Raw genomic sequence first — 11,050 nt, forward strand, 5'->3', positions numbered from 1 at the left:
AATAATACTTTTTTTTTCGTTTTTTTATTTTTTAGGCCATTATTTGTTTATTTATTTGTTTAACAATAAATAAAAAAATATTAATTTATTTGTTTAATAATAAATAAAAACATATTAATTTATTTAAACGCATAATACATAACGTTATTAACTATCGGTTATTTATACTCGGACAATTTCTCCTAATATGACCGTTTTTTTTTTGCCATTATTTGTTTATTTAAAACACAAATAATAATAAATGAAAATTAATGATAATAAATATTAATTTATTAATTTTAAAACACTAATTATTTTATTCATACGAAATAAAAACAAAAACTACTTTCTCCTCGGCAACCATTTACGCCAATGTAAACTATGACCTCCCGTAGCACATAATTTATCTTTTTTAGTTCGTACGGGTCGTTGATTTTGCTCTTCCTCTTCCTCTTCCTCTTCCTCTTCCTCATCTTCTTCCTGTTCCACATCCTCATCAGGAATTTCAGCATCATCATTAGTTTCCATAATGACTTCATTTTGCACTTGTGGAGCTGAGTTGGTCCAGATTTCGTTAACGAAGTCATCGTCATTAAACCCTGCTGCCAGACTTTCTATAGTATTAGTTTGTGAATTTGGCCAATGAGGTGCGTAGTTTGTTTGGGGATAGTTTACAATGTGTGGGGGGGTTGGTAGGTTGAAGGAGGAGTACTGTGATTGGTCTGGGTAACTGGTTTGTGTGGTGTACTGAGTTGGATTAAAGTCATCAAATGAATAGTTTGATGTTCGAGAGCTTTCTCCATGATGACTTTGTTGAGAATAGGTTGGATATGGGATTGGGGTGTTACATAAGATTTGGTTTGTGGGTTGTGGAGGTGATTGGTAAGTTTGGTTGTAGTTGTAGTTGGTGGATGGGTTAAAGCTTTGGTCAAAGTTAGTGGGTGGAGGTGTCATGAATTGGTTGTATGTTGGAGGTGTATTTGACCACATATTTTCATCTGGCACCGTATAGGTTTCTGGCGTTGCAGGATAGTCACGCGACAATTGTGGTAAAATTCTTGCACATGCTTGCCTTGGGTTTGTCAATAATACATCTCTAGAAAGCCACAGATGATTTCCGAAAAATTCCCAATACCATGCAAAATATTGACGATTTGGATAAACCTCATGGTTATACCGAACGCCCTGAAGTGCTAATTGATGTCGTTGGTTCCAGTTTTGGACTTGACGATGATGCTTATCTCTCCACGAGCCTTTAATTTTATCTTTTGTCAAATTAATTTTGTGGAAAGCTTTCAAATTATCTGGTAAGGAAGGTGGATATTGTGGTAAGCCGAATTGAAGCCGAACTCTATCGGTTTGATGCCTCTCGACTATCTGAAAATTGATGAGATATGTGTTGGCAGACCATATCTGGCTTTCTTCTTCGTTGGTGTAATGGAATTTGAGATAAGGCCTCCAGGAGAACTGTTTAAAAATAATGAATATTAGTCTTCAATTGTTGACTTAAAAGCAATCACGAAAAAAAAATGTAATACCTGATCATATGTCATGGTGTCGATTTTTGAACATATAGATACGAGATTATGCCGAGGATGTTCCACGAATTTATTACCATGTGCTAGCCATCTAATTAATTTTTAAAATGTTATAATTAACATAGGCTGGATAAATGTATTTAAAAATTAATAAAAAATAACATTTATTTTACTTACATATTTGCCAACGGAAGTTGTGTATCAGCTTGTGGTGTTTGTCTGGGCACGGGAGCTAAGCATGACATTCTTGACCACGCCCATGCTTGTAAGAGAATTGTGCACCCAGGCATGTCGCTAGTGCCATATATTGCGCCGTCACACAAGGATCTATATAGCCTGGCCAAACAAGTTGAACCCCAACTGTATTGTCCAACCTCCTCAGGTGATTTATCCAACAATTGCAAAAATGATAAATGTACAAGGTTACCACTAATATTAGGCATTATTCGAGAGCCTATCAAGTATAAGACATAGGCTCTAAACATATTTAGAGTCGTGGGGGGACCTGCCATACCATCACCATTGACATAATCTTCAAGCCATGATAATTTTATACTCTTCCCGTCATGTCGAGTATTCATTGGCTTACTTCCTAAAATTGGTTCAACAATCTCCCACCCAACTTCCGTTTTCCCGGTAACCGGTTCACCGTTAATCTTTAAACCAAGGAGCATATGATCTTCCGGTTCAACAATCTTATAATGATCTTCCGCAATGGTTGAATGTGATGAAGGAGACAATGCCAGGGACTGTCTTTAATTTAAAAATGCAAATTGGCGAGAATGGAGAGACACAATTTCATCGTCTATTTTGGGCCTTCTATCCATGCATCAATGGGTTTAAGTATTGCAAACCAGTTGTCCATGTCGACGGGACGTGGTTGTATGGCAAGTATGTAACGCCCTCCTTTTTATTTAATTATTTTAATTAGTTTTAGAATATATTTATATGATTGGTATGATTTACATGATTTATGTGATATTTTCTTATGTTATATGTTGGTATTTACTAGCATAATATAATTGTTATTTGGTGTAGAAATATATTTGTTATTTGTTATAGATATATTTGTTATTTGGTGTAGAAATATATTTGTTATTTGTTAGAGATATATTTGTTATTGGTGTATTATTATTATTAAGTGGGGGAGAGATATATTTAATTTAGAAATAAATAAGATTATGAGGAATATAGTAGTTTTGAGGTGTAAGAGAAATAAGAAGGGGGTTAGAATAGAAAGAAGAATAAGTTGTTGGGCCAAAATAGATTTAGGAAGAGCGTTTAGTATTATAAATAGAGAAGCTTAGGTTAGAAAGAGTTTACCGGAAACCGCTTTTTGGAAAAGAGGAGAACAAGAAAGAAGAGAAGAGGAGAGAAAAGTCAAGAGAAGAGGAGAAGACCTTAGGAAAGAAGAACGCTGCCGCTGATTCAAGAATTAATCTAAGGTGAGGGTGAGACTATCTTGCATTAATATTAAGTTGTTAAATCATTAGATTGCATCTAACAAGTTGGGGAAAGTTTGTGAGAATTTGAGAATTAGGGTTTTGAGAGAGATTTGATGATTAGATGATGAAAACTTGTTGAATTGATGTAGAAATTGTATACAGTCCTTAGATAACCCATAGGATGATTATTGGATGTAGTTTTGAGGTTAAAACCATGAAATTGGATGAGATGTTGGTGAGTTTAAGAATTAGGGTTTAATAATTGTAATAGGTTGTTAATAGATTTGAGAACCCTTTGAATTTGCATACAGTAAGTTGATGAATAATTAGTGTTCTAATGATAGGGCAATCATAGAGTAATGATTAGGATCAAGTTTGGAGAGTATTGGATCGAATAAGAAATGGAAAAGATTTTCTCAAAGCGAAATCGCAGCTGAACTGCGATTTTGCTGTCAATGTGCAAAACGCGTTTTTATTGTCTCAGTTTGACAAGTTTAAGTTCCGAACTGGGTTTAGCTGTAAACACGAAAGTTGTAGGTATGGATGTTAGCTTTCTAATGCCGTTGGTCTCACGTTAATAGGATTTATAGAGCTTGAGTTATGGTCAAATTACTGCATGTAGGTCACAGTGAATTTTTATGGACTTTCAGCACAACTTTTCCGAATTTAAAATAAAAACTGGTATTGATCGGTACAGAATTGGTCTTAGGCGTAAACATGAAAGTTTTAGATAATTTTGTTAGCTTTCTAGTGGCTTTGGTTTTACGTGAAAATAATGTTTGGTCTTTGAGTTATGATTAAAATACTACAGGGAGGTCTTAGCGAAATTGTACGGTGACAGCATTCTCTGTTTCATGTTTTTGCGTTTTGTTCATATGTTTCTGTTTTGAATTGATCTTTGTTCTAAACATGAAAGTTGTTGATATTTGTGATATCTTTCCAGTAGCTTTGGTTTGACATGAAAATATGTTGTGGATAATTTATTATGTTTTTACAAAGATACATAGTGAATTACTGTCGATGTTTAAATACGATGTTATATGAAGTTGTTTATGATTGATGAATATGATGTTTTAAGATGTTGTTTATTATCATTTGATATTGTTATATTATGATATGACATGAATTATTTATGTGATCCATATGTTGTCAAGATGTTAAGACGTTAAGATGATAAGAGTGGTTAAGTCGTCGAGTCGTTATGAAGTCATCAAGTTGTTAAGATGTTATGTTGTCAAGATATCAAGATGTTAGGATGTCATAGATGTTCATAAAGTTTCTAAGACGTAAGATGTTGAGTCCATGCATACTCATTTAAAGATGAGGGCTCATGCCCTGGAGCTTTTGCTCAACCACGACGATGGAGCTTTTGCTCAACCACGACGATGGAGCTTTTTGCTCAACCACGACGATGGAGCTTTTGCTCAACCACGACGATGAGGGCTTATGCCCTAGGAGTATATTTATGCTCAACCACGATGATGAGGGCTTATGCCCTAAAATGGTACCACATGCATTTGCATTTTCATGATGATCAAAGATGGTTTAAGACGTTAAGAGTTGCATAGTCGAGTCTAGATGCATTGTCAGGTCAAGTTGTTAAGATGTCAAGTTATCGAGATGTTAAGATGTTAAGATGTCAAGTTGATGAGCTATTAATGAAGTGCTTTATGAATGATTATGATGCTTAAGATGATGAATGATTATGATGTGTATGATGATTGATTACGAAGTTGCTTATGATGATTGATTATGAAGTTTTTTATGATAAGATGCTATGTGATTTATGATAAGATGCTATGTGATTTATGGTATGATGCTATGTGATTTATGATATGATGCTACATGTTTACTAATGATGATATGTGATGATGTATGTGATATTATTGATAATATAAGATGAAGTATATGACTAATATAGGAAGAATAGTGACACTAGTTAAGAAAGTTTAAGTTGTTAGATATGATTAATGAATTATAAGATGTTTAAGTTGTTGAGTGTACTTTATATGATTTATATGCTTAATATTATTGTTTGAGAAATCTCACCCCTCTGCTTGGAAATGTTGCTCTTCGTATGGGTAACTTGCAGGTAACCAGGATTAGTTGTGGTCGTGAGTGGACTCCTCACAAGTGTGTCTTAGGTGCTCTGATACGTAACGGGATGGAATTATGTCTTTACTTTCTGTTCCTTACGTATTACTTTATGAATCTTTCAAGAATTGATGTTGAACTAAGTTTTATGAAATTTTATATTGAGGCCCTTGTACCAAAGATTATTTAAGTTGTCAAACTATTCCGCTGCGAAGTTTTAAAGATTATGTTGTTATATTTTTGAAGGATAAATTATTATTCCATTTACGTTTTTTTAAGAAATGTGACATTCCGTTTTATGATGAAAAACTCTGATTTTATTTAAGAAATTTTTACGTTGGGAAAACGGGGTGTTAGAATTGGTATCAGAGCAGGTCGGTCCGTTCGGCCAAGTAGAAGAGTCGTTGTGTCGTGTCGTCATGTTTTCTAGTTAGTAGTTATGTTTTATTATGCGATCATGTTTAACTGACTAACATTGATGTGGTTTTGTGATTTGTTTGAAGAAACAATAATTAAATTTATTTTCTCTTGTGCTTGAATTTCGAGGACGAAATTCTTTTAAGTTGGGGAGAGTTGTAACGCCCTCCTTTTTATTTAATTATTTTAATTAGTTTTAGAATATATTTATATGATTGGTATGATTTACATGATTTATGTGATATTTTCTTATGTTATATGTTGGTATTTACTAGCATAATATAATTGTTATTTGGTGTAGAAATATATTTGTTATTTGTTATAGATATATTTGTTATTTGGTGTAGAAATATATTTGTTATTTGTTAGAGATATATTTGTTATTGGTGTATTATTATTATTAAGTGGGGGAGAGATATATTTAATTTAGAAATAAATAAGATTATGAGGAATATAGTAGTTTTGAGGTGTAAGAGAAATAAGAAGGGGGTTAGAATAGAAAGAAGAATAAGTTGTTGGGCCAAAATAGATTTAGGAAGAGCGTTTAGTATTATAAATAGAGAAGCTTAGGTTAGAAAGAGTTTACCGGAAACCGCTTTTTGGAAAAGAGGAGAACAAGAAAGAAGAGAAGAGGAGAGAAAAGTCAAGAGAAGAGGAGAAGACCTTAGGAAAGAAGAACGCTGCCGCTGATTCAAGAATTAATCTAAGGTGAGGGTGAGACTATCTTGCATTAATATTAAGTTGTTAAATCATTAGATTGCATCTAACAAGTTGGGGAAAGTTTGTGAGAATTTGAGAATTAGGGTTTTGAGAGAGATTTGATGATTAGATGATGAAAACTTGTTGAATTGATGTAGAAATTGTATACAGTCCTTAGATAACCCATAGGATGATTATTGGATGTAGTTTTGAGGTTAAAACCATGAAATTGGATGAGATGTTGGTGAGTTTAAGAATTAGGGTTTAATAATTGTAATAGGTTGTTAATAGATTTGAGAACCCTTTGAATTTGCATACAGTAAGTTGATGAATAATTAGTGTTCTAATGATAGGGCAATCATAGAGTAATGATTAGGATCAAGTTTGGAGAGTATTGGATCGAATAAGAAATGGAAAAGATTTTCTCAAAGCGAAATCGCAGCTGAACTGCGATTTTGCTGTCAATGTGCAAAACGCGTTTTTATTGTCTCAGTTTGACAAGTTTAAGTTCCGAACTGGGTTTAGCTGTAAACACGAAAGTTGTAGGTATGGATGTTAGCTTTCTAATGCCGTTGGTCTCACGTTAATAGGATTTATAGAGCTTGAGTTATGGTCAAATTACTGCATGTAGGTCACAGTGAATTTTTATGGACTTTCAACACAACTTTTCCGAATTTAAAATAAAAACTGGTATTGATCGGTACAGAATTGGTCTTAGGCGTAAACATGAAAGTTTTAGATAATTTTGTTAGCTTTCTAGTGGCTTTGGTTTTACGTGAAAATAATGTTTGGTCTTTGAGTTATGATTAAAATACTACAGGGAGGTCTTAGCGAAATTGTACGGTGACAGCATTCTCTGTTTCATGTTTTTGCGTTTTGTTCATATGTTTCTGTTTTGAATTGATCTTTGTTCTAAACATGAAAGTTGTTGATATTTGTGATATCTTTCCAGTAGCTTTGGTTTGACATGAAAATATGTTGTGGATAATTTATTATGTTTTTACAAAGATACATAGTGAATTACTGTCGATGTTTAAATACGATGTTATATGAAGTTGTTTATGATTGATGAATATGATGTTTTAAGATGTTGTTTATTATCATTTGATATTGTTATATTATGATATGACATGAATTATTTATGTGATCCATATGTTGTCAAGATGTTAAGACGTTAAGATGATAAGAGTGGTTAAGTCGTCGAGTCGTTATGAAGTCATCAAGTTGTTAAGATGTTATGTTGTCAAGATATCAAGATGTTAGGATGTCATAGATGTTCATAAAGTTTCTAAGACGTAAGATGTTGAGTCCATGCATACTCATTTAAAGATGAGGGCTCATGCCCTGGAGCTTTTGCTCAACCACGACGATGGAGCTTTTGCTCAACCACGACGATGGAGCTTTTTGCTCAACCACGACGATGGAGCTTTTGCTCAACCACGACGATGAGGGCTTATGCCCTAGGAGTATATTTATGCTCAACCACGATGATGAGGGCTTATGCCCTAAAATGGTACCACATGCATTTGCATTTTCATGATGATCAAAGATGGTTTAAGACGTTAAGAGTTGCATAGTCGAGTCTAGATGCATTGTCAGGTCAAGTTGTTAAGATGTCAAGTTATCGAGATGTTAAGATGTCAAGTTGATGAGCTATTAATGAAGTGCTTTATGAATGATTATGATGCTTAAGATGATGAATGATTATGATGTGTATGATGATTGATTACGAAGTTGCTTATGATGATTGATTATGAAGTTTTTTATGATAAGATGCTATGTGATTTATGATATGATGCTACATGTTTACTAATGATGATATGTGATGATGTATGTGATATTATTGATAATATAAGATGAAGTATATGACTAATATAGGAAGAATAGTGACACTAGTTAAGAAAGTTTAAGTTGTTAGATATGATTAATGAATTATAAGATATTTAAGTTGTTGAGTGTACTTTATATGATTTATATGCTTAATATTATTGTTTGAGAAATCTCACCCCTCTGCTTGGAAATGTTGCTCTTCGTATGGGTAACTTGCAGGTAACCAGGATTAGTTGTGGTCGTGAGTGGACTCCTCACAAGTGTGTCTTAGGTGCTCTGATACGTAACGGGATGGAATTATGTCTTTACTTTCTGTTCCTTACGTATTACTTTATGAATCTTTCAAGAATTGATGTTGAACTAAGTTTTATGAAATTTTATATTGAGGCCCTTGTGCCAAAGATTATTTAAGTTGTCAAACTATTCCGCTGCGAAGTTTTAAAGATTATGTTGTTATATTTTTGAAGGATAAATTATTATTCCATTTACGTTTTTTTAAGAAATGTGACATTCCGTTTTATGATGAAAAACTCTGATTTTATTTAAGAAATTTTTACGTTGGGAAAACGGGGTGTTACAAAGTACAAAGGGACATTGTTGCTCGCGGTAGCACAAGATGGAAACAACAAAACGATTCCAATCGCCTTTGCGCTTGTCGAAGGTGAGACAAAGGAGGGCTGGAGTTTTTTTTTGAAAAATCTAAGAAGGCACGTCACAAAAGGAATATCTGTCTGCATGGTCTCCGACAGACATGAATCAATTAAAAGCGCATTCAATGACCCAAGGAATGGTTGGCAAGAAACTGGTTCAGCTCATGTGTATTGCATTCGACACATTAAGCAAAATTTCATGAGGACAATCAAGGATGGAGATCTTAAGGATGTTGTAAATAATATGGGTAAGCATATTATCTTACGGTTTTTTTTATATCGTGTTATTATTAAATAGGTTCACTATCTAACTAATTGTTTTTTATTAACGTGCAGGACATGCCCTAAACATACCCTTGTTCGATTACTATCGTGGTGTAATCCAGGAGGCAAATCAGCGTGCATTAGATTGGGTGGACAATATTCCGAAAGAAAAATGGACTCAAGCATATGACGAGGGTCGACGATGGGGTCACATGACAAGCAACATCGTTGAGTCGTGGAACTCTGTGTTTAAGGGAACACACAACCTACCTGTTACGCCTATAGTTCAATCAACCTACTATAGGCTGGCATGTCTCTTTGCTGATAGGGCTCAAAAAGCGTTTGCAAGGGTAGGTTCCGGAGATTTGTTCAGTGAATATTGCCATAATGTGATTAAGGATGAAATTGTTAAGTCCAACACCCATCATGTCGAACAGTTTGACCGAGAAAGGTATACCTTCTCAGTCCGTGAGACCGTCAACTACAGGGAGGGAAGGCGAATGGGAACTTTCAAGGTGGACCTGCAAGCGGGGTGGTGTGATTGCGGGAAATTTCAAGCTTTACATTTGCCTTGTTCCCATGTCATAGCCGCGTGTTCTTCATTTCACCATGACTACACAACCCTTATTCCAGCTGTGTTCAAAAACGAGAGTGTTTACTCCATCTACAACACAGCTTTCAAAGTAGTCCAGGATAAGAGTTATTGGCCCCCATACAACGGTCCCGTGCTTTGCCATAATCCAAACATGCAAAGACTAAAGAAAGGTCGACCCAATAGTACCCGCATAAGGACTGAAATGGACGAGGAGGTGGTAAAGAAGACTCCGACACCGAGACAGTGTGGGTTGTGTCGGCATACTGGTCATATTAGGAGAAATTGTCCGAGTTTAAATAACCGGTAGTTAATAACGTTATGTATTATGCATTCAAATAAATTAATATGTTTTTTTTTATTATTAAACAAATAAATTAATATGTTTTTTTTTATTATTAAACAAATAAATTAATATGTTTTTATTTATTGTTAAACAAATAAATAAACAAATAATGGCCAAAAAATTAAAAAAAAACGGTTATATTAGGAGAAATTGTCCAAGTATAAATAACCGATAGTTAATAACGTTATGTATTATGTGTTCAAATAAATTAATATGTTTTTATTTATTATCAAACAAATAAATTAATATTTTTTTATTTATTGTTAAACAAATAAATAAACAAATAATGGCAAAAAAAAAACGGTCATATTAGGAGAAATTGTCCGAGTATAAATAACCGATAGTTAATAACGTTATGTATTATGCGTTCAAATAAATTAATATGTTTTTATTTATTATTAAACAAATAAATTAATATTTTTTTATTTATTGTTAAACAAATAAATAAACAAATAATGGCCTAAAAAATAAAAAAACGAAAAAAAAAAGTATTATTCATTCCCGCCATTTGAAATGGCGGTACTGAAAAAAAAATAAAAAAAAAAAAACAAAACCTGCAGCGACGTGACGGCCGTCAGAACGACGGCTCATTCCCGCCATTTGAAACGGCGGGAATGCAGAAAACGACAAAAAAAAAACCCCAAAAATTGAAAGTGGGTCATTTCTGTATTTTTTTTCAATAGGGGGTCAACTTTGAAATTTTTTTGGCAAACAGGGTCGGAAAAAAAAAAATTTCGTTAAGGAACGCAAAAAAACAACTTTAAATTGGGAAACATAGTATTTTAACTTTTTAGAAGTTGACTGCACGACTTGTAATACGTATATTTCTATAATGAGCTCCTTAATATGTGCCCTTGAGGGCACAAGTTAACATTTGCCTTTTAATATTCATGATTCATGATGATTGAGGATTCAAGCATGACTTTGTTGGTATTGTATTTATTATTTGATGCTAAGCCCTCTAATTTAAGGCTACGAGGAATCATATTGTATGAATCCTAATTATATGATGGCAAAAAATGATCGTTTCATAAATTGAACTCGAATTTTTATGAACGATTTGTCCTTATGTGTACATCTATCAATGTCTCATTCAAAAAATATTTGTCCCCAAAAATAATATTATGATATATCTATATGATGAAATTTGACAAAACGTCTGTGTAGTATTTTTATATTGTGGATGCATATTTTAT

General features: G+C 33.5%; 2 protein-coding genes across 2 annotated transcripts; one reads left to right on the forward strand and one right to left on the reverse strand.

The window, feature by feature from the left end:
- Positions 1-210: 210 nt before the first annotated feature.
- Positions 211-2,191, reverse strand: LOC146948998 (serine/threonine-protein phosphatase 7 long form homolog). Its single transcript, XM_085741484.1, has 3 exons — positions 1,695-2,191; positions 1,518-1,608; positions 211-1,446 (listed from the first exon to the last, which is right to left on the reverse strand). The coding sequence occupies exons 1-3, from the start codon at positions 2,189-2,191 to the stop codon at positions 322-324; spliced, it is 1,713 nt and encodes a 570-aa protein (XP_085597610.1). The 3' UTR covers positions 211-321.
- A 65-nt stretch (positions 2,192-2,256) lies between these two features.
- On the forward strand, positions 2,257-9,885 carry LOC146948999 (uncharacterized). The gene is made up of 3 exons (XM_085741485.1): positions 2,257-2,412; positions 8,585-8,900; positions 8,989-9,885. Exons 1-3 carry the CDS (start codon positions 2,257-2,259, stop codon positions 9,816-9,818), a joined length of 1,302 nt encoding a protein of 433 aa, XP_085597611.1. The 3' UTR covers positions 9,819-9,885.
- The last annotated feature ends 1,165 nt before the right edge of the window (positions 9,886-11,050 follow it).

The sequence above is a fragment of the Medicago sativa genome, chromosome 2 (assembly GCF_051527215.1).
Source record: "Medicago sativa cultivar Bolivia chromosome 2, Bolivia_mono, whole genome shotgun sequence".
NCBI classification, from domain to species: Eukaryota; Viridiplantae; Streptophyta; class Magnoliopsida; order Fabales; family Fabaceae; genus Medicago; species Medicago sativa.